Source organism: Leucopleurus acutus, assembly GCF_964270905.1.
Source record: "Leucopleurus acutus genome assembly, chromosome: 7".
NCBI classification, from domain to species: domain Eukaryota; kingdom Metazoa; phylum Chordata; class Mammalia; order Artiodactyla; family Delphinidae; genus Leucopleurus; species Leucopleurus acutus.
Genome location: NC_139150.1, coordinates 3,844,846 through 3,871,013, shown reverse-complemented (window position 1 = coordinate 3,871,013; position 26,168 = coordinate 3,844,846). Strand labels below are relative to the sequence as shown.

The following is a 26,168-nucleotide window of genomic DNA, read 5'->3' as shown; positions in this document are numbered from 1 at the left end:
TTTTTGTGAAAGGAATAATTAAGAGGACACCATTACAATGCCCGGGTCCTTCCATATGCTACTAGAAAAGGCTGTCACAGGGACGCATAATTATTTCTGGCTGGAAGGAGGCCACCAAGGGAGACAAACCCATAAAACCCCTCCCAGCCGTGGAATTCTGCTTGCCTGCCATTTCTTCTTCAACCAGCCATTGACTCTAAATGGACCTGGGAAACCTATGCTTTGCTGCCCTGGGCCTGCCTCTTCAAGCTCTGTGGACCATGAGTTCTTAACTCAAGAAAGGTTTGGAACAGGAAACACGGGGACAGGCCCTAATAGGGGTCACGACCCATACTCAATGTTCCTTTTTTCTTAAAGAATGGGGGATGGCATATTCTCGCCAAGTGAATGTTTAGTTCATCAATGGCCACTATATATACTCTACCAGGGAAGAACACATTTGAAGGTATAATCGTGCAACAAAATGTTCTTAACACCAAGATTATACTGATGACCATTTCAGCAGCGGGATGATTCAAAAGGCCCCGGAGGGGGAATTCCCTGGCGGTCCAGTGGTTACGACTCGGCGCTTTCACTGCCGGGGCCGGGGTTCAATCCCTGGTCGGGGGACTAAGCTCCCGCAAGCCTCACGGCATGGCCAAAAAGAAAAAGAAGGCCCTAGAGGTCCCCCAGGGCAGGTATGAACCCTCATCTTTCTGTTCCTCGTGCTGGGAAATGTCAGCAACAAGATCAGGAAAGAGCCCATTAGGCTTTCACTAGGTATCATCTTATTGTAAAATGAGATTTGTGTGTCCCTACACAGCAGACAGGGGTGGGAACAGTGAATTTGCCCAAAGGCTTGTAGCTGAAACACCAGTTAGCGCCAGCGACTGCCAGGTCCCCAGGTCCAGGAGCCCCTGGTTTCTAACAGTGAAATGGTGATCGGGAGGGTGGACTGCGGACAGGAGTGAAAGCTGACAGCCTGACCCTGAGGAACGAGGCAGAAAAACTACAGAGAGATAGACGGATGGATGGATGAACGGATGGACAGACAGATAGGTGACAGACAAACAGAAGAGCTGGCTATCCTAACTCCAAAAGCAGGGCAGATGCACGTGGTTTTATGTAAGGACCAGACATCTTAATTCCTTTTCAGAATAAAGCCAGGCGCCAGCTAGTCGGGGGAAACCACCTGCCGCATCATCGGGGCCCAGGAGGAGAGCTGACAGCGATGATACAGTGATCAAGGAAGAGTTCGCTAATGTTTATTTTTTTAAGTAAAGTATATAGTTGATTTACAATGTTGTGTTAGGTTCTGGTGTATAGCAGAGTGACTCAGATATATATATATATATATATATACTTTTTCAGATTCTTTTCCATTATAGGTTGTTACAGGATATTGAATATAGTTCCCTGTGCTCTACGGTAGGACCTTCTTGTTTATCATTAACTTATGTTACCTGATGCTCACTAACCAGGCTTTTGCAAACACAGAGTTCCATCTCGGATGATCATAACTGAAGACGCTTTGGCACTTAAAAAAGGAGCCGAAAGATTAAAACCATACATGGAACGAAGCTTCAGCTTCACGACAGGGGTTGCCTCCAAGGAGGGAGAGACAAAAAGGAGTGAGGGAAGTGGGGTGAGGTATTTGCCGTATCTTTAAAGTTCTACTATCTTTGAAATGGAGAGAAAGTCGTCAAAGCAAATATGACAAAATGGTAAGTACATGTAAAATCCAGGAGTGGGATACATGAGTATCTCTGGTGTAGTTTCTCTGCTTTTCTGACTGGTTAAAACATTTCATAATCAAAATTTTACGAGTGAATCTGAAGATTCCACACCAAAAGTCTTTGCAATGCGTGTGCCATTTGACCCAGCGCTTCCCCTTCTAGAAATGTATCCTAAGGATGGAACCAAGGGTTTGCCAGGATGGTGGCCATGTAGCCATGAGAAAACCCTGGAAGGAATATCCCACACATTCAAAGAATGCTTATCTCTGGATGGTTGGGGAACTCTACTTTTGTTTTTTGTATTTTCTAGGTTTTCTACTACAAACACATACTGCCTCTTGTCATGAGAAGATAAGAAGTAGGAGAGAGAAAAGATGAAGAAAAGCTCAGTTATGTTGAAAATTCGCAGACGTGCAGTCTCATTCCGTCTCTGCAGGACAAATGAGATACTCCTGTATTACCACACTTAATATGATACACTTACTATAGTTGTTTTCCCCGAGGCGGGTGGACCTAATATTACAATCTTCGGCACTGTGGAATAAAGAGATTTGAGTGTCACCATTCAATATGACAAAGCAACCTCCCGCGTCTGCAGAGCTCTGGGTGTATGTATTTCTTTCCTCCCCAGATTTCATTTTCTGGGAGTGACGCGGTCGTTTGTAAGCCAGTGGCTCCGAGATGCTCCCGCCACAGAACATACTCTCTGTGTTTAGAGAGGTAAGTGATCACTGAGATGGTTTATTTTTCTGTCTCCAAGGGGATGTGGACAGGGTAACTTGTTTGCCAAACTAATAAATATCAGGAAAAATTGGGATTTCAAACACCATAAAGCATTTTAAACAGGGACTTTGTCTCAGGGACACGCTCTCAAATAAAGCTGTATTTTATGTAAATCGACCTTCAAAGGTGTTTTTTTTTTAATATCTATGCCTTTTTATTTAGCAAATTGTATTGCCCATCATTTTACAGAGGGAAATAATGGAGAAAAGCCTGGAGTGTACGGGCCAGATTTATAAAACCCCAGATAGAAAAGGCTTTGTTTTCAAATACGGGCATTTCTATGAGGATGGAAACCACTGGCTTCGGTGTGATGCTCCTGGGTCTGGAAGGCTCCCGACCCTGCAGAATTCCCGAAGACACTACCAGACTAGCGAGTAGGTACTGGCCATTGGAAAAGAAAAAAAAAAACAACAAAAAACCCCCAGCATCTTAAGAAAAGTGCTGGAAGGCGTGTGCTTGGGTCAAAACGAAGGAAACGTAATGTGGTGTCTGGACAGGTGAACCCACGCTGGTTCCTCCCTGAGTGCCACCTTGATGATGTCATCCCTCCCCCAGCTGGGGGAAGCGAGGGGTGCAGCACCCAGGTTGGGGAACCAGGCCTCGGCCTCTGCCTGTCAGCCTGGCCCCAGCCCACGGGGAAGGATGAACAGGTGTGCACAGCAACTCACGGGTCCCGTTCCTGCCAGGCCTCCGAGAGGGAGCCTCATCCAGGTGGAGGACCTCCTGGTTTGGGAGTGGACACAGAGAAGGAACTAGAGGGTCTGCCCCCGAGTTCACGATCATCAGCAGACCTACACCTGGCCAGGCTGCTTGGGTCTAAACAGACTTGTGCCCCAGTTCACAGCACCTTCTCATTTTCAGGGGAAACGCAGAGGGCAAGTTCAGGGTAATTCACTGATTCACTCCACAAACACCCATCGAGCGCCTCATCCAAGCTCGCACTGGGCTGGATGCCGCCGAGGAAAGCAAGGTGGCCTGAGGCCCGCACCGGGTCCGCGAGGTGATCGCGTTAGGCCAGACCTGAGAGGGAGGGCCGGCCTCTGCCCCGTCTCCGCGAGGAACTGCCTCTCCTCAAGCCCACGAAGGATGTCAGACACACGTCACAGCTTTCTGCTGCTGCCTGATGTCTGTGTGCCTCCAGCTGGTGGCCTCAGAGCAAACGCTGTCGCTGTCCATGTTTCTAACTCTGGTCCACTGGCCCCACTGTTGTGAAATGTAAGCAACTTGCTTCTCGGAAGCCCAAAGCCTTTCCTGGGGCTGGTGATGTGAATCAGGGCTGTGGGACAGGAAGGCCCTGGTTGGGCAGCACCTGGCCTGCTGCCAGGAGGCGCGGCCAGGCTCCAGCTCAGCAAACCCTGCACATACCCTTTCTCTCCAGGTCACGCTCGGCAAGGGAGCCTCCGGGCCTCCTCAGCAGGGTGGACTCAGCTACCAGTGTCCTTCCGGCCAAGGGGCTCTGTGTTCCTTTAAGTCCCCTTGGACCCTTGTTGAGGGGCCTGACCCTCACCAGGAGGCTGGGATGTGTCCTGGCATCCTAACAGCCTCGCCTAGCTGGGGACCCTGAAGGTCGCCCAGGAGCCCCGAGCAATCCTCTCCCTTGACCTTGGACTTCCTCGCTCTTCTGATGATGTTCTTCCCATGTCCCTACCTTGTCACCCGTCACCTCCCCATCAGGAATGTCCTCCTCACCCCAACCCCCCCCAGCCCCACTGGCTTCCTCTTCTGAGATTCTCATCCCACTCCTGATTAAGGGGCTGCTGCAGCCTTGGTGAGTTCTGAGCCCTGCTGAGCAGCTGACGGGTCCCCAGGGGGCAGCAACCAAGTCTCCTCCTCCTTTCCTGCAGCCGGCGCTGCGAGGAGCCACACACGCAGCAGGACCTTTGGTGGCCTCCTCCTCGGCTGCCGCCCTCTCTGTGGCCACTGAGTGTTTGGTTACCTTTGTCTCCACCATCACTACCTCCTCACAAAGGCGTCTTCTGCCAGCTGGCATCCTTGGTTGCAAGCTGCAGGAACCAGATGAGGCTGAGTCGGGTAGAGAGGGGTTTATTCAAAGGCCAGCGTGGCTCAGAGAATCCTGCCCAGGCGGGAGGCAGGCCCGGGGCCACCCACCAGGAACAATGCCCCACGTGAGGCCACCAAGGGGTGTGGGCGGAGCAGCACACACTGCTGCACACACTGGGCCCCTGACACTGCAGCCTGCGTCCAGAACGCCGCTCACGCACGGCCACGGCCACCGGGAGCCGGGCTCTGCAGGGCCGCCAGGGACAGCACCTCCCAGACCGTGTCCACAGTCGGGGCTCCACTGAGTGGAGCAGCTCAGGGCCCAGGCCCAGGGCAGGCAAGGCACTTTCGGCTGCGGGGGTGGGAGCCAGGGCGGGGCTTCACAGCCCATTCTCTGCTCTGGCCTTGTAACCTGGGGCAAGGCCTGCCGGGGCCCTGCAACCTGAGGGGAGAAGCCACAGCAAGTGGAAAACACTGCTTATGGGATGAGCCTGGAAACCAGGTGCCTTGGGGAACACTTGGTCAGGGGAGATCGGAGCTGGGATGCCACGGAAGGCTGGCGGGGAGGGGCAGGATCAGGGCAACAGGGAGGGAGGTCGAGGGCGGAGGGGACTGGTGCGCTGACGCAAAGAGCTCGCTCGGACTGCGGGGAGAACACCTGCTTGCCGAAGCCAGAGGAAGACAGGGCGGTGGGGCGGCGGGGGGAGGATGGGGGTCTGGCTCAGGTGCCCGACGCCCTGCTGCCTCTGCAGGGCTCTAACCCCAGGCCTCCGCTGAAGCTCCCTAGAATTTGGGCCAGACGCAACAAGGCGCAGGGCCTGAGGGACCGGGCAGAAGGGGCTGGCTGCACCTTGACAAGAGCATTTTGGGAACGAGCTGACTCCCAGGTTGCACGTTCATTTTGACAAAAGTTATGAGGCTCCATGGCTGCTGGGGAAGCCCTCCCCTTCCTGGCTCTGTAAGTGGCACCCAAATTGTACACATCTATGAAAATACTTTAAAAGGGGAACATCCACGGCCTTTCTCCCCACCTAATTTCTTGCACACATTTATGTGATTAATTTCAGTTTCTTAAAATCTAACACCTTGAAACTCCAGGCCTGCTCATGAGTAATTATTTATAAACAGTGTCATAAAAGGCTGCTTGACTGCCAAGAGTAATCAACTTCTTCAACCCACTTCAAAGGAAATCAAAAACCCTTTCCATCCACAGAGCCTTTTGAGGTTTAACTAGGAGCATGATTTAAAATTCACAAGAAAACCCTTAGGTATTGGAGCTCTAATACACAGCTTTCTTGGACAAACGTTTGATAAAAAACGAAACATACCATTATACACACCATCGCCTTCTTTCATATTGCCCAGGGCTACTGTAAATGCTCACTTTGTACTAAATCTGGTTTTCTCGCAGCGAAGGGGCTGCCAGCCCCTGTGCCGGCGGCTCCCCTCATTCCCTCACATGCACGCTCACCGCCAAGAGTCCAGAGTCTTCTGTCCCTCTACACTAGCCATTGGCCATGCCACCGTGCGTCACAGCGAACCCCTACCCACCCGACGCCCACATCCAGGAGGCAGAGGGTTGAGCGCCTGGCTGCAGTTAACACGGGCCACTGCATGGCCGGGAGAAGGCAGGACCGACCGACCCACTAGCCCGGGGCTGCAGAAGTACTCGCTGGACATCAGGGGACCTCTCCAGGCCTCCTGTGCTCTTCTAGAACCACGAGGGTTGGGTGAAACTCTTTTCACCTTCGCCCTCTCCTAGAGAAATTCCGGAAGCATGGTCTTCTCCCCTCCTCCTCCGGCCCTCCTCTTTCTCCCACATTTTTCTTCACTTGCAGGTGGAGGCCTGGGCACGGAAGGGGAACTCAGAGATGCCCCTCTCTTCATTTAAGTGGTTGAGCCAAGGGGCAAAGATGTCCCAGCGCCCCTCAGAGCTGCCGGCCCAAGGCCTGGGAGTGGGGATGGAGGGCTCTGGGAAAAAATCAACCCCTCAAAACAGTGGTTACTGGGATCCAGTGACTCGATTCCCTGAGAGAGCACCTGGACCAAAAGCCTGGACTCCAGCCATGGGGGAGGACAGCCAGGAGGCCCCCCAGCTCCAGCTGAACGGGGAGGGTCTGAACTCTCCACCCCTACTGGAGAGCAACAGAGCAGGTGTGACGTGGAGAAAGGAGGCAGGGCTCTGTGGAGGGCAGCCTTGGAAAGGAGGCCCCGGCAAGAATGGAAAGGGGTGCTGAGGAGGGTGGAGGGAGGTGGGAAAGGGCAGAGGAGTAGGTTCTTACAGGTGGCTGCAAGGCCAGCGCCCGAGAGGACGGTCCCGCCGATGCCGAATGCACTGCATCAGATGACATTTGAACTTAAGAATTCTGGTCAAGTGGATAGTTTGACACTGAAAATCATTTCTACACACAGAGGAGCAAGATTAAAGCATAAAGATGGACTGTGCCTCAAATTTCAGGCTCTTGAATTTCTAGCAGGGAGACTAACGAAGCCTTCAGGTCTGTGGTAGAACACACAGCGTGGCACACACGCCCCTAAACAGAATTTTTCAAACCATAAGTAGCAAGGGCCACCACAACCCAACTCAGGGTTCAAATGGTTGTATTATTATCAAGTGTGGTTTTCATTTAGAAAATCCTCATTAAGCTTTTTCACAAGCGGACACTTGCGTGGCACCACCTGAAGCCCGGCGGCAGCATCAGGGCCTTGTCATCCCTTCCCACGGTGTCACTGACCAGTCGCCATGGATGAGGCCGGAGCTTTGCCGCCTCCATCTCTGTTACCAGACGTGCCCATTTTACAGAGGAGGAAACTGAGGCCGAGAGAGAGCAATGATCTCTTGCCATTTCGTCGCACTTAACTAGGAGATGTGAGCACAGGTGTGCTGGAGGCTCCCTGGTGGGGGGGATGGCGGGAAGGGACACCTCCCCGAACTGCGCTTCCCTGCACTTCCCTGCTTTTGCTTCGCTCTTCACTTTGAGTTTACTTCACTGTTACTTTACCTTTATCTGGCCTTCAACTTTTACTTCTTTTGACTTTGCTTTGCTGTATTGATTGGGCGGGGGCAGTACGAGAGGGGAACACGGGCAGAAGTGCTCCCAGCAGCCCTCAAGTAACAGAACTTAGCAACACCGGGCCCCGCGAACAGCCGGGGGGCAGGGGGCTGCAGAAACGTCTTCCTCCGGCCAACGGACGCCACTTGGTGAGGCCAGGGCAGCAAGCTGGGGTCCGGAGCAGGGACCACCAGGAAGCAAGGGGGCTTCTCACCCCACAGAGCACGAGCCTCCCTCCCGCCCCGACCAGAGCACCAGGGAACGGAGGCCCCTTAGAAGACTCTCCGCGGGGCAGACTGCAGCCCCCACCTCCGTCACACCCCCAGCTCGGTCTCCGCCTGGGGCACACGCGCTCACACTCAGCGTCCATTCTCGAATATGCCTCCCTGGAGGCTCAGAAAATGGCACTCCTGGGGCTCTCGCACCACACTGAACCGCCCTGCTTAGGCCTCTGAAACGGCCCCTCACTCCGATGCCCTGACCCTGCCCAGGCCACGTGGAAGAGGCCAGGTGTCCCTGGCAACCTGCAGGCTTGGAGTCTCCTCTCTCCCCATTTCTTTTTTAAACTACTTAGCATCCCCTCTCATCTTAGGCCTCTGAACCCCATCACGGGGCACCTCAGGCCTCCATCCCTCTCGACTGCACCAAGCCCTCACTTCACTGGTGCGCTGGTAGCTCCTTCAAAGCGGCTAACGCTCCAGTGAAAGAAACATCACAGCTCCGAGACACTGGCCTCCCTGACAGCTCACACAGGACGGCAACGAGCCCCCACGCGGGCCGAAGCGCCTCCTCTCCCACCTCCCTGTCAGGGGCTCCGGCCTTGGGTCTGGTCGGCCTGCACTCGCTTGGGCCAGGTTTAGGGAGCTCTGGAACTCATTAACGGGCGCCGACAACAAGACCATCAGGAAAACCCGAGTGTTGCCTGTCTGGGTAGACCAGAAACCACATTTACACCTGACAAGTGGAGTGATCACAGAGCTTAAACCCAACAGGCGACATCAGCTGGGGCGTGCCAAGGCATTAATAATTAATTCTGCGGGCCATTCTGAGGTTTTCATTTTAATCACTTGGCAGGAGAATTTGTATGAGTTGTGCTCCAAAAGAAATTAAGGCATTTTCAATTAACCACCTCCCCAAGTTGGCAAAACCTTTCCCCGCCCTGTTCTGACCTCCCTTTAGACATGGGGAGGACAGAGTGGTTCCCAGAGGTTCCCAGGAGGGGGAGGGGAGGGAGACAGCGGGGGAGGGGGGAGGAGGCCCACTCCAGTGCTCACCGTAATCATTGTCTCGTTGCAAATGCTCAATCATGAATGTGATGGGGTCCTTGGGCTGCTGGATCAGGAGCTGCTCCAGCATGTTCTGTGGGCACAGGGCAGACACCCAGGTGGTTAGCACCTGCATGAGCACCCAAGGCCCCAGGCTCAGGTGGCCCAGCACCCTGGTATCGCAGTGGATACCAGTTATGGGGCCTGATCTCCCCCCTGCCCCCCACCCTAGCTGGCATCTGTTTGGGTCCCTGTGAGCAGAGGCGTGAGGGAGGGGCCGTGTGGGCTTTGCTGGGGAGGCACCCGGACGGAGGCGGAGCTGGAGGGATGGAGCGCCTGACTCAGAGCAGGCAGTCTCGGGGCCCTCGCCCCTCACTTCCTTGGTGACTCCCAGACCAGCCTCCTCTCGGTTTCTCTCCCGCGCTGCACCCATTCACCCCTCAGAGCCCTAGCAAATGCTGTTCCTTCAGCTTGGAACACTTTTCCTCAGGCCTCAATGGAAACATACCTTCCCGATGATACTCACTAGGTCAATCCTGTCCTATGTCCCTGCAGCCCCCGTGCATCCCCTTTATCGCCTCCCCCTTGTCCCAGTGCCCGGCACAATCCCAGTAGGTGCCCCACGCGGACGTCTGCTGGGGGACGTGGCCATCGCTGCTACCTGTGTCCCTCCAGAGTGGAACAGATATCTAAAAGAGTCCTGGGATTGTCTGGTTATTTAACTCTAAGGGAAAGCAGCTTCCACGGTTCCAGAACAACAGGCTCAGAAATTAACCAGGTGGCTGACAGCAGCCGGGCTGGTGCACTGAGGAGCAGCCTTATGCCCTAGGGACAAGCAGAGAGGGGCTATAGCCCTTTGGGGGCAGAGGGAGAGCAGGGCAGTAAAAAACAGCATGAACCATGAGAAGTCCTAGCCCCACTCCGCTTCTCACCATCAACACCCTTCCCTTCTCCGGGCCTCAGGTTCCCTGCCCATTAAAAGGCACAGTTGGACGAGATCCCTAGTCATGTATCACTGGCGAGATGGTGTGAGTTGATTTTAGATGCTTCTCAGATGAATATTTTAAATTTCACTCGTACACAGTTGCATATCTAATGTGTATTAGAAAAATCAGTATGTTGGGCTTCCCTGGTGGCGCAGTGGTTGGGAGTCTGCCTGCCAATGCAGGGGACACGGGTTCGGGCCCTGGTCTGGGAGGATCCCAGATGCCGCGGAGCAGCTAAGCCCGTGAGCCACAACTACTGAGCTTGTGCTTCTTAACGGGAGAGGCCGTGACAGTGAGAGGCCCGCGCACCGCGATGAAGAGTAGCCCCCGCTAGCCGCAACTGGAGAAAGCCCTCGCACAGAAACGAAGACCCAACACAGCCAAAAATAAATAAATAAATAATCTGGTTTATACTTAAAAAAAAATTCAACTTGATGGCAATACACTCTGAAGAGTAACTTTAAAAAAAAAATCAGTATGTCAAACCTATGATTTCAAGGATATTGCTTAGGATGAGGTGAAAGAAGTTAATATTTTTAAAGTGCGTTGATTTAAAGAAATGATTAAGTTAAAATGGAAATCTGGTTTTGGTTATATGAATCTATACCTGTGATAATATTTCATAGACTCATACCCAAAAAATGAGTGCTGGTAAAAATGGATGAAATCCAAATAAGGTCTGTACTCTAGTTAATAGTATTGTACCAATGTCAATTTCCTGATTTTGACAATGTACTCCAGCTACCTTAGATGTTACTACTAGGGGAAGCGGGATCAGGGGTACACCAGAACTCTGTACGATTTTTGTAACTTCCTGTGGGTCTAAAATTATTTTAAAATAAAAACATTGGGAATTCCCTGGCAGTCAAGTGGTTAGGACTCAGTGCTTTCACTGCTGTTGCCCAGGTTCAATCCCTGGTTAGGGAACTAAGATCCCACAGCCTCGCTGCACAGCAAAAAAAAAAAAAAAAAAAAAGCCAGAAAATGGAAATGGTAAAAACCATGACTAAGGACTGGAACTACTGGACCAAAAGCTTCCTCAGGCTGCTCCTTCCAACAATTGCTATGAGATACACCAGATTCTCTAGAGCGCAGCACAGTGCTCCCAGGAGTTGCCCCATCCTGCCCACCACCCGGCGACTTAGGACTCAGCTTTAGTTAATTGGCCACTAATTAACTAATTCTTTAGTTAATTGGCCACTCAGTTTTAGAAATCTCTCGTGTGCCCTCTATCAGTTAACACTTTCCAAAGGAAGCCTGTGTTTGCTGGAGAGATGGAGACTCAGGTTTCTTAGTCTGAGTTCTTCTCTCAGAGCTGTCAGAGGCTCAAATGGCCACTGGCATCACTAAGGAGGTGCCTCTGGGGACGGGGTATACCCAGAGGAGCAGACAAATGCTCCAGCTTCCCTTTGGCCCTCAGAACCTCGGAGTGGCTGACAGTTCCTCCAGTCCGGCTCCTGAAAGCCTTTACTTCCACGAGATGCAGAAGGGAAACCTGGAGAACATGCAGGGGCACGGCTTTGCCTAAGGTCACACAGGGAGTAGGTAGGTCAGGTCAGGAACTCAGGATGAGGGCTTGGGAGGTGCCCTGAACTCTTGGCCCTGAGGAGGAAGGGCCAGGTAGGAAATGCTGCTGTCCAAACCACAGGGCTGCTGTCCCAGGAGGTGGCCCTCTCAGAGGACGGAAAGGGCCACCTTCAACGCAGACACTCCCCAGCTCAGAAACCAACACTGCAGACGGCCTGGGAATTGTCAGCACCAGATGAGCCCCTTGGAAACCACCTCTTGCAACCTGGCGTCTCACTGATGGGGGAACTGAGAAAAGGAAGGGACCTCTTCCAGATCATGGACTTGACTGGGGCGGGGCCAGGACCAAATCATGGCCAGCATGGCCTGCCCCCTTTGCTCCCTCCAGGGAGGGTCAGGGAGCATCTTTTGGTCGAGCGGTCCCTTGGGATACGATGGCACAGGAGTCGAACAACCCAATTTGGGCGTCCTCTTGGGTAACAAACGTGACCCCTCCCTGATGCGGCGTCGCCGGCGCGCAGCCGGACCGCAGCAAAAGGTTCCCCGGCCACCGCCTGGTGTCGCGACAGGGCAGGGCTGCCCGGGTCACCTGCATCAACTCGAAGACGTGGTTCGCCTCCCCATACTGGGGCATTTCCGGGGGTATGCGGTGCGGGGCCGTGGTCGCGTCCATATCGCCGTACAACGCGTCCGCTCCCTGGTGACCGCTGTCGCTAGGGCCTCGCGTCATCAGCGCGCGCCGCTCCCTGGTGACCGCCGTCGCCAGGGGTGCCGCGCCGTTGCGTCATCAGCACGCGTCGTGCCCGCCCACCGGCGAGGCTGGAGCCTGGCCCGGGCACCCGCTCGTCCTCCGGCGCGCTCAGCCGCCTGGGGCAAGTGCTTCCCTGCCCTGGCCTCGTCCGCGCCCCTCTGCGCGCCCCCAGCGGGGCACCTCAAGTCTCCTCCAGCTGTGGCCTTCTGGGGTCAGAGGTGTCCCCTGATAGGGCCCCCCTGTGCTGAGAGACCCCAGTTAGGAGCTCCTTGAGCCACCCCGGCTCTGCTCTCAGGGCCTCAGTTTCCCCATCTTTAAAATGAAGACGCTGAGTAGATGTGGGACAGGGTGCTTGAAAAAGGAGGGGCGGGAGGGTCGAGGGTCCCGTCGGAAACCCTCAGCCCAACTTGCACCTTCTGAGCCCCCGAGACCCCGCCACTTGCTCCCGGGGCGGGGCGGGGCTGCCCCGTGACCCGATTGATATGGCACCGGCGGTAACAGTCTGGCCCACGGCCCCGCCCCTTCTCACCTCAGATCTCCCCACCCCACCCACCCCTTCTCCCAAGCCCTGGGAAGGGCCTCCCCGCCCCTCCGGCGCCCCAGACACACACGGAGACACTCCAGCTTCAGGGCGCTCTGTGAGTGAAGGCCGCTCTAGGACAAGCAAGGTTAAAGCAGGCCCGGGGAGGGTGGGGCCCACCCAAGCCCTGGATTTGGAAACTGGAGGGTGAGGGGAGTGGAGAATGGAGGGGGCCGCCGCTGCTGCCGCTGCCCTGAGAGAGAGAGTTGGGGTGGGACGCGGAGGGGGGAAGGAGGTCTGCGAATCGTGTTAATCCCCGGTGGGCAGCCTGGTATCTGACGCGGCACTGAATTGGGAGCTCTAGCTCTTGTCCGTTGCTATTTTTAGGAGGAGCTACCGTAATGTGAGCATTATGGAGCGGGAGTATGGCATAGTCAATACAGATTGCCCAGAGTTCAAATCCTGGCTCCGCCCTTACTAGCTGTGCCAGCCTGCTCTGTGCCTCACTTTCCTCCCCTATTAAGTGGGGATTATGGAAGGTTTCCATGAACTAATATGTCAGAAGTATTAGTAACTGGTGTGTAGTAAGTGCGCAATGCATAGGGGCTACTATTAGTAATATATCTCATTTAATCTTTGCACCAACCCTGAGAAATAGGTACCTTCATTCCCATTTTACGGGTGAGAAATTGGAGGCTCAGAACGGTAAAAATTTGCTAGCTGAGCCATTTCCCTTTTCTGGACCTCTTTCCTCATCAGCTGTTGATCATGGAGCGTTAGAATCAGAAGAGCCCTTGAAAAGCCTCTAATCCAAACTCCCTCATTTTACAGATGGATAAACTGAGGCCTGGAAAGGGGGAAATTCTAGGCCAAGGTCACTTGTTAAAGGTAGAGCCAGGGGCTTCCCTGGTGGCGCAGTGGTTGAGAGTCCGCCTGCCGATGCAGGGGACATGGGTTCGTGCCCCGGTCCGGGAAGATCCCACGTGCCGTGGAGCGGCTGGGCCCGTGAGCCATGGCCGCTGAGCCTGCGCGTCCGGAGCCTGTGCTCCACAACGGGAGAGGCCACAACGGTGAGAGGCCCGCGTACCGCAAAAAATAAAAATAAAAAAAATAAAGGTAGAGCCAGGCTGGAACTATGCGTCCTGACTCCTAGCCAAAGCCTTTTCCAGCAGCTACCAGCCTGGAGACATGCCCTCCAAGGGGAAGAGGCTCACTCCCCCTCAGAACTGCCTTCTCAGAGCACATACACACTTTGGTAGGCTTGTCAAATTCAACTGCAAAGACAGCTGGGGAAGAAAAGGAAGCTGCCTCACCCTGAACAAAGAACACAACCACCAAGCCTGCAATTTGCACTGGAGAGGTTCAGTTTGCTTCCTGGACATTTCTGAAATGACTTGCCTTCCTCCTCATTTATTTTAAGCCCTAGGCGCTTTTCATACCACGATTTAATCTTCTTTAGCAGCCTGAAAAAATACAAATCAATTAAAGCCTAAAACCTATCGGATAACCAGTTTTTTCCTTCCTCCTCCCCCAGATCAAGAAGTGCCTGCACCCTGCGCCTTTCATCCAGACTAATCTGGCTGCAGTGACGCTTGTTCAAGGGACGATCACTTTGGATAGCTTATTACAGCTCCTCTCACAATACTCCTGGTGCGCATGTCACAAGTCGATAGGATCAAGAACCAAGTCGGTTTTGCTCTCAGGGGCTCTTGGGGCCACCAGTCAAGGTAGGGCTGCTGTATCCCTAGAGAACTTGGCAGTTCCAGGAGGGTGGCAGGGAGCTGGGCACACGGGGCAGCCCCCTGAACGCTAGTCCTCGTTGCTCTGCGATGGGGAACAGGAAACAGTCTCACTCGAGCGAAGTGAGGCCCAAGGGTCTAGGTAGTGCAGGCCCTTGGTATCCACTCCCCACCCCCACCCCCAGCCACAGTCCATCTGGTATCTGGCGTGTTTCTCTCAATGGGCCATCACTGGGGGCTGGGGGGCGGGGGAAGGAAGGGAGGTATCCAAGATCCCAGGCTAAATAAAGTCGGCAGAACTGAGTGGGGGAGCTGGCTTGCTCCCGTCCTAGCTGCCTGACCTCGGCTCTGTCATCTGTCGTCTGTCGTGTGGGGGTGATCGTGGTACCCGCTGAAAGGGCTGTAGCAAGGATCTGAGGTGATGCCTGTCCAGGGTTTACCCAGAGCCTCATCGAACCAGCTGGTATTAGGAGGATTGGGCCGAGCCATCTGGGATCTCAGCTCCAGTTCACCCTGCCCTGCACCCACCCACCTCCTGCAAATGCCCCTCTTGCAGACTGTGTAGCCCTTCTGGCCATTCCCATCTGGCTTCCCTGCTTGCTTTTCTCCTTCTCTAAACTATCGTTCACTTCACTTATCCTCACTGTCTGCCTCCCATTCTTAAGGTCCCTCCAGGGTAGGGAGTCTTGTCTATTTTGTTCAATGCTGTGTATGCAGCCCAGCACCCTGCAGGTGTCTGGCACCTGGTAGGCACTGCGGCATAAATGAATGAACGAATGAACGAACGCCTGGAGTGCTCTGCACCTCCTTGGCTAGAAGCTTCTGTGTTCGTTCTCACAGCTCTGCCCGACAGTGGGCCCTCAGCCTCGCCCTGCCCACCGCCCCCACACCTGCTCACGACATTCCCTCTTCCCACCCTCTGCCCAGGGTCCCACCCCTCCGCCCACCTGCCCTCCTCCTCTCCAAAGCCGGCCTTCTTTTCTTTTCTATAAATTTATTTATGTATTTATTTATTTTTGTCTGTGTTGGGTCTTCGTTGCTGCACATGGGCTTTCTCTAGTTGCGGCGAGCGGGGGCTACTGTTCGTTGCGGTGCGTGGACTTCTCATCGCAGTGGCTTCTCGTTGCAGAGCACGGGCTCTAGGCACGCAGGCTCAGTAGTTGTGGTGCGTGGGCTCAGTCGTTGTGGTTCGCGGGCTCTAGAGCGTAGGCTCAGTAGTTGTGGCGCACTGGCTCAGTCGTTGTGGCTCGCGGGCTCTAGAGCGTAGGCTCAGTAGTTGTGGCGCACGGGCTCAGTTGCTCCGCAGCATATGGGATCTTCCGGGACCAGGGCTCGAACCCGCGTCCCCTGCATTCTTAACCACTACGCCACCAGGGAAGCCCACCGCCTTCTTTTCAAACCTCCCCTCCCCCAGGAGGTCGAGCCCTCAGCAGCCTTGGCTTCTTTCAGGGTGCACATCACGCCTGCTTTTACCTGTCTTAATTGCTGTGTTTCTGGCACCTGCTTACCTTTTGCAGCAAGGTGTGGGCCTCGCTCTCCTTGCCCTAGGCCAGGTCCTGGTAAGCCTGCCTCCATGCGAGGTAACAGAAAACCGCTGCACCCCAGGTCGACTCATTTCTGCCTCCAGGATGGGGCTGGGGGGCCTTGGCTGGCTGTGGCACGTGTTCAACGAACAGCGGGTCCCACAGCGTCCCCACAGCCCGGCTCCCCTCTCAGCTTGTGCTGAATGGGGCGGAGGTTGAGCAGCTGCGCTGCTCTGTTGGCAAACACAGGCTACGGCTCCCAGGGGTGGCCTCAGGACGCTGCCGCTAGAGCTGCTCCATTCAGTTTGCAGTAGACCCACCTGGGCTGGTGGGGCACGATTGTCGGGCCCCCTCCTGGCATGGTTCCTTTTTTTTTTCGGCCGTGCCTCACAGCTCGCGGGACCTTAGCTCCCCGACCAGGGATTGAACCCGCGCCCTCAGTGGTGAAAGCTCAGACCGCCAGGGAATTCCCTGGCGCAGCTCCTTTATGGCAGCGGGGCTGCGTTTAGCTCCCAGCCCAGGACTGCGGCTCCCAGCTCCAGCTCCCCAGCCCTCCCTCCTGTCGTGTCGTGGAGGCCACCTGGTGGTCTGTTCGCCTTTCATCCCCCTGATGCCATCTCCTCTTACCACAGAGACTCCCTCATTCCGGTCCTGCTGTGTGAGGACGCTGAGGGAGACCCATTAGAAACAAGCCGCCTCTCCAGCTGGGAGCTGGCAGGAAGCCTGGCTGTGTTCTCCGCACCCCCCACCCCAGTGTTCCGGCCCCTTCCACTTGCAGCATCCCACTGGGGCCCCACCTCAGCGCAGCCTCCTCTGACACGGGGCACGTCCAAGCCTGGGCTCCATGTGTGCCAGGGCCTTGTGGTGCAGGGACAGCCGGCTGTGGCACCTTCAAGGATGCTGGTTAGACATCAGGAAACCCAGGACCTAGTGCGTCTCTGGCACAAGCTTGCTGTGACCCCCTGGGCCTCAGTTTCCCCCGGAAGTTAAGGGGAGTTGATCTACTGAGCTTCCTTCCAGCCTAAACGTTCCATAAATCCGTGACCTGGAGCATTTTGCACGTGCCCAGCAAAACTGTGATGTCATGGAGGGCAGAACCCACTGCCTTTCTCTGCTCAGAGGAGATTCTGGACACGTCGTGGACCTCCTGGATGACACTGGGACAGTTTGTGAGGCACCAAAAGACAGTACTCCCCGCAGCGTCAACGTTTCCAACCAGGGTCATCCCTGCAAACTCCACAGGAGGCAGGGAGGGGGCACCAGCGGCCAACTGAGGCCCGGAGAAACTCATGTCTACAGCTGAGGGAAGGAAGTCTTGTTTCACGGCAAAGAACGTGCCCCTGGAGGGTAAAAGGGCTTTGGGTTGGGCTTGGCTCCATCGCGGACAGCCTGCCGGGTTCTTGAGCAAGTGCACAGCCTCCTAGGGCCTTGTTTCCTTCTCTGCAAAATGGGGATGAAAACAGTCCCTGCTCCCCAGCGTTGTGGGGAGCTGCTGAGCCCTGTGCGCCGCTGAGAGGGGCCGTGGGCATCTCACAACCCCTGAGCTGGATCCGCGTGTCTGGCCCTGGGAGCTCGACTCTCCTCTTCCTTGCACAGACTCCTCCTCGCCTGTGAATGAGCAGACCGGATGATGAATGAGGTGAAGGAATCCCTTCGAAGTGTGGAGCAGAAGTACCAGCTCTTCCAGCAGCAGCAGTTCACCTTCATTGCTGCCCTGGAGCACTGCAGGGAGAATGCCAGCGACAAGATCCGGCCCATCTCCAGCATCGGGCAGGTGGAGGCTCGCGGGCTCACAGGCGGGGCCGGGCCTCATCCCCTCACCTGAACGCTGAAAAAAAACCCAAGGCCCAGAGAGGGCCAGTGCATGTGTGCCAGAATCAGGCTCAGATCCTAACTGGTGGAATGAGCCGTTCACTCGTTCCCTCACCAAATATGTGAGTGCATGGCAAAGCGGTTGAAAAGTGTGGGCTCAAGACTCAGCCAGCCAGGGTTTAGGTCCCGGCTCTACCACACGCCACCTCTGTGACTTCGGGCCAGTGATTCATCTCTCTTTATACACTTCATCTGGGAAATGTATAAAGAGCAGTACACACCTCCTAGGGCTCTTATGCGGATTTAATGAGATCATCAGCAGAACCCACTCTGTCGGCACCTGGTGGTGTCGGCCTGGGCTCAGGACAGGGATGTATGGGGAACAGATGCACACGGTCCCAGCCACTGGGTTCCACTGCGGTTTAGAAACTGCGACCTGCCACGCACATTGCTAGTCACATTTGCAGACGTTGCAGACAGGCCAGGAGAAGGGGATCACAGACCAGTTGTTCCCAGAAGCCCAGGAAGAAGTGGGATGTCTGGAGCTCGGTCCCATGGGCATCAGCACCACCAGCGTGGTTCCCTAATTCTGAGCCCTGGGGAATCCGCAGCACAGAGTACCAAATTCTGGAGGAAGCTGTTTAGATACTAGGGTAAAAAGAGTCAGAGGGGCTAAACGGTGTACTTGGGAGTGATCAGAGCAGGCTTCCACAGCTCATGACCCACGCCTTTCACACCAGGATCTCCTGGGGGCTCCTGGGCCCTAAACCCACTCAACCACCATGTCTGGCACCGAGAGCCTGGCCTGGTGGGCGCACAGCTCTAAAACCTCCCAGGGGGGTTCTGCAGTGGGGGCAGCTTTAGAAACCCCTGCCCGAGGTCTGGGCCGCGGCACGGGAGTCCCTGGGGCAGGGCTCAGCCGGCCCCTCTTGCCGCCCTGCAGGTGCCCTCCCGACATGGCGAACTACCTCAGCTGCCACGAGGCCAGGAACCACTGTGGAGGCGTGGTCAGCCTCATCCCCATCGTCCTAGACATGATGAAAGAATGGGTCGCCCACTCGGAGAAGCTGCCCCGCAAAGCGCTGCAGCACGTGAGTGAGCCCCAGGCCACAGGCACCCAGCCTCGGCTAAGAAAAGACAAGTGGGCAACCGACACAAGATAGCCTCAAACCTATAGGGGCAAAACAGTGTTCAAACCGCCCTAGAGACCAGCTGGTGGGAAACTGTAACTCAGCTGGTGACCTGCTTGATCCCAATCCCATCCTGTCCCATCCCGTCCCATGGGGCACTTTGCTACTAAGCTTGGTTTCCACTGGTTGATCCATTTTCACTGGTGCCCACAGTCTTTGCCACTTATTAACCCCCAAGGGGACCGCCCCACGTATGACTGAGAACCTCTTTTCCTCTCGTGCTGTAACTTCTAACTTTTCCTCGCCTCTGAGCGTCAGGATCCGTACTGATGAAGAGGACCCTCACTTAGTGTTGCCTGTAGAGGGTGTCCCGGGGAGGCCGGGAAAGGGCTAGGGCACCGACTGTCCCGCCCAGACCCAGCTTTCCCAGCTGAGCCGTGCAGCTGGAGGAGGCCACTCAGCTCCCTTCCCGCCGCAGCGGCAGCCAGAGGCGAGACGCCACTCTCTGCAAGACAAGGCTGCTCCTGCCTCCCGGGATGCTGAGGGCAGCATGTTGAACTGCTCAGTGTGATCAGGTCTCTGGACCAAAGCCCAAAGGGGAACGAACCCACCTTGCCTCTCCTTTACTTGGGAGAGACTGAGAGAAGCCGGAAGAATTGATTTTGTGGTTCCCGTCCGAGGACAGTTACCTGGTTTTCACAACATAATTGAGGCCCAGACATTGTAAAATGCGTCACTGGCTTCCGAGCTTGCCAGAAGTACTGTCTGACTGTTGGTTTTTGCCTCTTCACAGGGGGCGACTTAGCTTCTGTATTCTTGCTTCCTAGGGGGCGACAGTCAAGAATAAAAAGCGTTCTGCCACCTCTTTGCCTGGCCTGGTTTCCTGGGACTTATCCCTTAAAGAAAACAACATTCACCCTAAGACCCCAGAAGATGCTGGGCAGTAGCCCCACGAGCAAAACCACTAGCAAAGCGCTACCACTGTGGAGGGGAACACACCCCGCTCCAAACAGGGTCTGCTGTGAAGAGGTTTCTGCCAAAGGCCCACAGAAGGCCAGCCCAGTAACTCCTTGTATAGTTAGAGACCTACTCAGACAAGAACATCTGAACTTCCCAGACAAAACTTACAACTGCCACCTCGATGTCCTGTCCCGAAGGAGCTGATCCCGCTGTTAAATGGGCAGAGCTGACCAACTTCCGGGGCAGCTGGGCAGAAGCGAGCAGTGGAAAACCGCACTGTGACGTAGCTCTTCACCACTGGTCCTTTCCCAGTAAGGCCAGGGTGGATCTTGCAGTCGTTTGAAGGTAGTTTCCCTCCTTCCTCCAAACACCTGATGGCGTAGGGAAGGTGGTGGACGCGAGCTGCACTCCCTCCTCAGCACACTCGTAAGACACAATCGGCAAGGCTCAGGGTCTGTAAGCGTTTGACAACTTTGGTGCCACCTGCGCTCCTCCAAAAGGGCTGTATTAAACCCAATGTGCCGGCCAACCCCTAGGAAGGCAAGCACACACCAAAAGCAAGGCTGGATGGCTGTGCAGACCCGGCCCGCCACCTGGTTTTGACAGCTTTCTGGTAGAGATGGCTCCAGTCACCTCCCCCCACACCACCATGACACTTTGTGGGAAGAGCGTGAATTTGAGGCAGATACAGGTAGGATTTGTGGCTCTTTGCCAGAACAAAAGGATCTTACAGGGACTAAAGCCAGATTCCACTTGTCAGCACCCCCTCCAGCCACCCAAGGTCACCAACCAATCCAGACCCTGAGGCTTTCCATCTTTGGACAAGTTCCTACTTTGCCTATAAGCCCCTCAGAGGCCAACATGAGTCACTTCATGTCAATACAGCAAAGTAGTGCAAAACAATAAATTTTTATTTGTTCACAGTTAAACACAAGCAACTGCCTTGACATTTTAGAACATTCTAAGAAGGACAGCAAACCCTTTTGATTCCAATTCCCATTCACTAAGATTGTACCATTTCCTCTTGCAGTTCACATTTATGGCATCTGATGTGGATTGTTTGACATGCTTTTAAGATCAAGACGGGAAGGTGTAAACCTTTTGACAAGAGATGACTTCCTTAAATTTAGCTAAAAGCAGTCAGCCAAAAAAAATCTGTTTTTCAGTGATGGGACCCCTTCAAACTGCAAGTCAGCCACATATGGTTGATCCATGATTGAGTTACAAAACTAGATTATGTCTTAGCAAAATCTGTTCCTCCATAATGTATTTATGGTCCATAGACGTCTTCTGAAAAGTGATCACTGATTCTTCCTAGTGCAAAATGCCTGGCTGCCTCTTCAATAAGCCAAAGTCTCTGCCGCCAAGAGCAGCGCCGTACCCTCCTGTCCAAACACTGTATCGAGGTGGGGAAAGGGAGGAGGGGTTGGCCTGGGGGGGGAAGGGTCTCCTCTAAAAGGTCTACTCCAATGGTTCAACTAGTCTACTTATCCCCAAGGATGGACAATTTTGTGGCACCGGGACGGGAAGGGGGAGAGAAAGCTCCTCTGCCTTCGTTAACTCGTTTCAAGGCCAGAAGCCGTCGTGGGCCCAGGTGCTCGACTATCGCAGGCAGGTTCCCCTTGTAGCTACAGCCATCTTCTCTCAGGGCGGCACATACAGACTGCAGGACGGAGTGGAGAAGACGGAAACACCACTCCCCCGGGCACATCAGAGTCACGGACGGGGAAATGAGCCACGTGGGGACAAGGGTCACAGCAGCAGCCCGGGGGCCAGGCCCCAACCTCAATGTGTTCTTTCATCTATAAAGAAAAGCTTAATCAAGTGCAATCAATTCCTCTGTTGTGGTCTGGGGGAGGGCAAGGGCACATGTCAGAGAACTCTGGATGTAAACAGATACGCAAACATCTTCGCAAACTCGTGGCTGGTCAATTTTAACGCACGTACCTCGAATAGTGAAAATGCCCAGAGTGAGACGTGCCGATTTGGGTCATTCCACGAAAGACAGCTTTCTTCCCCACGCGAGACGCACACTTCTGGGTGGGCTCGGGCTGCTCCCGGAGCCACTCTGAGGAGACGGCGGCCTCTCAGAGCATCCGCACAAGGTGGGTGGCACTCCACCTCGAGAGCAGCTCTGGACTGAGTCTTCACTCTGCCCAAACCCTCCTTAGACCTGTCCACACTTTCTAACACTTCTTACTGCTTTTGGTTAGAAAAACCGCATCTCCACGTAGTACTGTCTTTCACTTGTTCTTCAGTTATTTCTTTCTGGCTTCAAGTGGCATGTTCTAGTATTTGGTGAAAATTCACATTGACTGGTCATAGCACTTTTGTTATATTCTCTACACAGAAACACCCAACTTTTTACTCTTAACCGTGAGTCTGAACATCTGTGGTCTCCACGGACCCTCTCTCATCATCATGATCATCTTATTTATCCTCTTTACAAAACTACTAGAGTTTTATCTTTCTCAACAAAAACACGGGAAACTACATGTGCTGTTGCAAATGGGCACGGCCCAGGTCTGGAGTTTTGTTTCCCACTGTCCTGGTTTTGCCCAGTGGGAAGCCGGCCTCTGTGGCCATGGTGGCACGGTGGGCTAATCTTTCCAACTGTCAGTGGCTTCCAGGACACCTCCCTGGATTGTAACAGTTTACCTTTTAAGAAGAGTTTGGACTATTTCCACCTAAACACATGACATATATTCTGGCTCACAAAGCAGCTTATCTATCACTTCTCTCTCCACTCACAGAGCCTAATAGGAACCTTCAGCAGCTTATTCCCAAAGGTTGGGCAGTTCTCCCTCCTGAAAAACCCTGCTGACAAGCCTAGGGAGGTCACATCTACCCATCCACCTTATATGGTTGGTCCCAGCACTCATCTCCAAGGAAACCTCTGACCCAAGAAATGGTCTTCATCTCCTACCTTTGGATTTCAGTTAGTTTTCTTATTCATGACCAGATATTTCTTCCAATTCCACAGTGACAAATTTCATAGACTTGTGACAGAACCTTGTCAAAAGCTTTTAAAATCCGTGAAAGCTCTGTCTGATAGAGATTCATGTACTTACCTACCTGTAGTAGATTCAGGAGCCCATTCTCTCTATGGAGACCATGCTATCATCTCCCCTCCCGCCCTCCGCAACGATGCTGCAGTGCTCCCTTTTAAAACAAGGGTTCACGCTCCCAAGACTCCCAAGAAGCAGACTCCAATCTACTCTCAGGGTCTACGCTGACCCTGGTTAGTGTCAGGTGCTGAGCGGAACAGGTTATGGACACTTTTGGCCAAACAGCTCTGAAGCGGAGGCAAGCCTGCTCCAAGCGACTCCGGTGGAGGTTAACCCTAACGTCTGTGAATACAGGCTCTGCCTTGAATGTGACAGTTCTACTGCCTTTGCCCTGCCTGTTCCGAGGCCTGAATTCTCTCTCGGGAGTTCCTCTACCACTATCACCTTTCCATCCTTAAAAATACTCACTGCAGCATAATCGGGTGACCCGCTGACTCTTGGCAAGTCTATCATTTTCAAAACCAAACCAAACTTTACTATCGACTCAAGTCCTCTGCAATATAGAAGCCTAAATGTTCAGGCTGGGTAACTTCAGCATGACTCCAGGCCTCCATCCCCCAGCCGTGGCTGAGTAAAATCCATGGCCTCCTAGAGCCCAGAGGAAGCTGCGTGCAGCTGCTGGGGTCAGCCACGGTTATGAAGCTGAGCAAACGCATGCCCCGGCGGGAGGAGTATGCCAAGGGCCTGTAGCCCAGGGCCCCAGTCCACTGTACCACGCTGCCTCCTTCTTCCCTGTATTTTTACAATCTGTCCATTAAAAAAATGTTCTCCTTTCTTTACATTGGCCTCCTTGCTTTTGCAGTTAGGGTAAAGGCTTTGATTTAAGTGCCTGGTATCTTTGTTCTGTGGCACAGATCTCCTGGGCTTGGGGAGGGGATAAGCATTTAGAAACAGTTTTAATAGTTACCTTGTAACTTTTCTTTTCCTGGATTTGTTCACGTTTTCCTTTTCTAAATAAAACTGTAATAGGAAACCAGAACGTATTGGATTTTAAGCTTTCCTTTGGAAAAAGCTGAATTAAACATCCATGGTGTCATTAATACTCCACATCAGGCATCCAGCGGCAATTGCTGGCCCCGCGCTGGGCTGGAGCAGTCGGGCACACACCCTTCCTCAAGCTGGGATCCATCAGTCACACCCAGAAATCCTGTCCCAAGGAGGTGGTCTGCCAGTACAGCCATGGTGACGTGGAGTCTCATTCTCTAGCTCCCTTTGGTTATTTAGGAGGCTAGAATATTTATTGCCACACTTTAAAAAACAGACTTTAACCCTCATGTGCTGGAAGCTTCCATACGCACTAAAGTTTCGTACCATTTCAGTTTGCCGTTTCCCTCTTCATGGATGAACCCTTCTACACTTTTAACTGAAAGATGAGAAAGAAAAAAGCCAAGTTCACTGGCTCCTTCCTACCAGTCTCCCCCTGCCTCAGCCTCGGCTGGATCACCAGGCAACAATTCTTAGGCTTCTAGCATTCATTTCGGGAGCACTTGCTGAGTTCAGATTCTCTGCCACGACCCATGTTCTGACTTGCGTCACCTCTCCCGAGCATGTGCAGGCAGCCCACTGGGTCCAGGCAGTCAGCTCTGTCACCCCTCTCCAGGACTCTGCTTTAATGCTCTGCCATGACCAACATGTGCAAGGGGAGCAGCATCAAGCCCCATGCAGGGTTGGCCCCTGTAAGTCAGCATTGGTGTGAAAAAGCTGTTACCTTTTTGGTGGCCTAGAATCTACTATAGCGAGGCAACTCTCACAGCCTGAGACACGATGGTCGTAAAACTTTGAAGAAACTCTTTGGACCTTCAGAGCCTTTCTGCTGCAGCATCCCAGAGAAGCTGACGTAAACAGGAGGCACACGGGACAGGGAAGAGAGGCAAACAGCTAGCACCGCCCCGCCTGCAGGGGCAGGTCCTCATCCCCAGCACTTTCCTTTCCAGGGAGCTGCTCCAGCCACCATCCTCCCTCCTGCAGAGAGCACACCTGACCACCCACACCCCAGCCTGTAATCAGAACAGTACCAGCTTTCAAGCAAACGCCACATAGGCAAGAGGTAGTGGGGCAGGGGGACAGAGCGTTCCCGAAGGGGAGCATGGTCTCCACAGTGCCAGCTCCAGACTTTTCCAACAACAGACCTTTGTTCACATGGAACTTTCTAGGAAGCTTATCAGAACCGCCAAAAGAACTTAAGAGAGAATAAACCATCGTTTTTCTGGATCTGCGGCTTTAGATGATGGATGTTAGAACCAAAAGCAGTGACAACATCTCATGTAAAAGCTCTCATGTGAAAATGATCAACTTTGCATGTCACATCCTCCTGGAAAGGGACAAAACCAGACTTACCTGTGATGCCAACAATGACCTGGGCTCACGGAGAGCCTGCCCAGCTAACTGAGCTTCAGGAAAGGAGCGGGTGGTGTGTTAGACTCCAGGATTACATTTGGCCTCATATTGCACAGGTTCAAAGGACACAACGATTTGGGGGGAAAAGGAAGAAAATAAAGCTAGTGAGGAACGTACCCTGGCCCTCGGGTTAGTACACGCTGCCAGGTAAATGAAAGAGAGGGTGGCCGAAAGGAAACCGAAGAGGCATTTCAATGCCAGATGCAAAAACCGTTCTGCATTCAGTCAACCGTCAAAGGACCCCCATCCCACTTCCTCTGCGGGAGCTCTAGCCCCTCAACGCCTGGAAACAGGAAAGCTCTGAAACGGGCACTCGCGCCTCCCGTTCCAGGCCGGCGATACACAAGTTAACACTGATTGACACCGTCCCTAGCTGTGCTCGTGCTGCGCCTCATTGTAGTCCATGATACGGAGCTGTCCCACGCTGTCTGGCTTTGGGGGAGGTGGCTGCGGGCCGTCTAGGTTCAGGGGTGGCTTGGCTTCCACACCCGAGTCTTTGCCCAGCTCTGTCTTTAGGGTCTCAGAAAGGCTACTGCTGGTCAGGCTGTCCTCATCGCACTGGCTCTCACTCTTATTACGAAATAGCTCTCGAGCCTTCATGCCCAGGAAGCTTTTTGAACTAGGAAGTGAGCCGACAGTCATAGGGATGCCCGTAGTGGGCTCTCCCACGGCAGTCTCCCACCGACTGCTGCATGGGCCCACCCTCGGGTTTGGGGGTTTCTCTGGGGTAGAAAGCTCACTGCCGCCGCTGCTGCTGCTGCTGCTGCCACCTCCGCCTCCTCTACTTCCACTACCGCCCCGGGCGCCGCCGGGCCTGGGGACCTTGGTCTCCCCGTTAGGGCCAGATGCCTCTTCATTGTTGTGCCCTGTCACAGAATCCGAGCAGCCGTCACGACAACAGTCGAGCCTGTAAGAAATCCGAGGATGAGAAAGGGAGC

The 26,168-nt window shown here is 54.0% G+C and overlaps 3 protein-coding genes across 3 annotated transcripts in view; 1 reads left to right on the top strand and 2 right to left on the bottom strand.

Moving 5' to 3' along the window:
* The window catches only part of AK8 (adenylate kinase 8), a gene marked incomplete at its 3' end in the record, with an annotated part of 128,781 nt that extends 116,763 nt beyond the window's left edge, over positions 1–12,018 (bottom strand). The window contains exons 1-3 of the mRNA XM_082842493.1: positions 11,920–12,018; positions 8,827–8,911; positions 2,200–2,249 (exon numbers count right to left, since the gene is read on the bottom strand). Coding sequence (XP_082698619.1) covers positions 2,200–2,249; positions 8,827–8,911; positions 11,920–12,003 — 219 coding nt within the window. The 5' untranslated portion in view covers positions 12,004–12,018. The remainder of the gene's footprint in view (positions 1–2,199; positions 2,250–8,826; positions 8,912–11,919) is intronic.
* A 5,472-nt stretch (positions 12,019–17,490) lies between these two features.
* On the top strand, positions 17,491–18,838 carry SPACA9 (sperm acrosome associated 9; the record flags this gene model as incomplete). The annotated part of the gene is made up of 2 exons (XM_082843725.1): positions 17,491–17,651; positions 18,619–18,838. 2 exons carry the CDS (start codon positions 17,491–17,493, stop codon positions 18,836–18,838), a joined length of 381 nt encoding a protein of 126 aa, XP_082699851.1.
* Positions 18,839–25,304: 6,466 nt separating this feature from the next.
* TSC1 (TSC complex subunit 1) overlaps positions 25,305–26,168 on the bottom strand; it is a 44,195-nt gene continuing 43,331 nt past the window's right edge. The window contains exon 23 of the mRNA XM_082842499.1: positions 25,305–26,137. Coding sequence (XP_082698625.1) covers positions 25,600–26,137 — 538 coding nt within the window. The 3' untranslated portion in view covers positions 25,305–25,599. The remainder of the gene's footprint in view (positions 26,138–26,168) is intronic.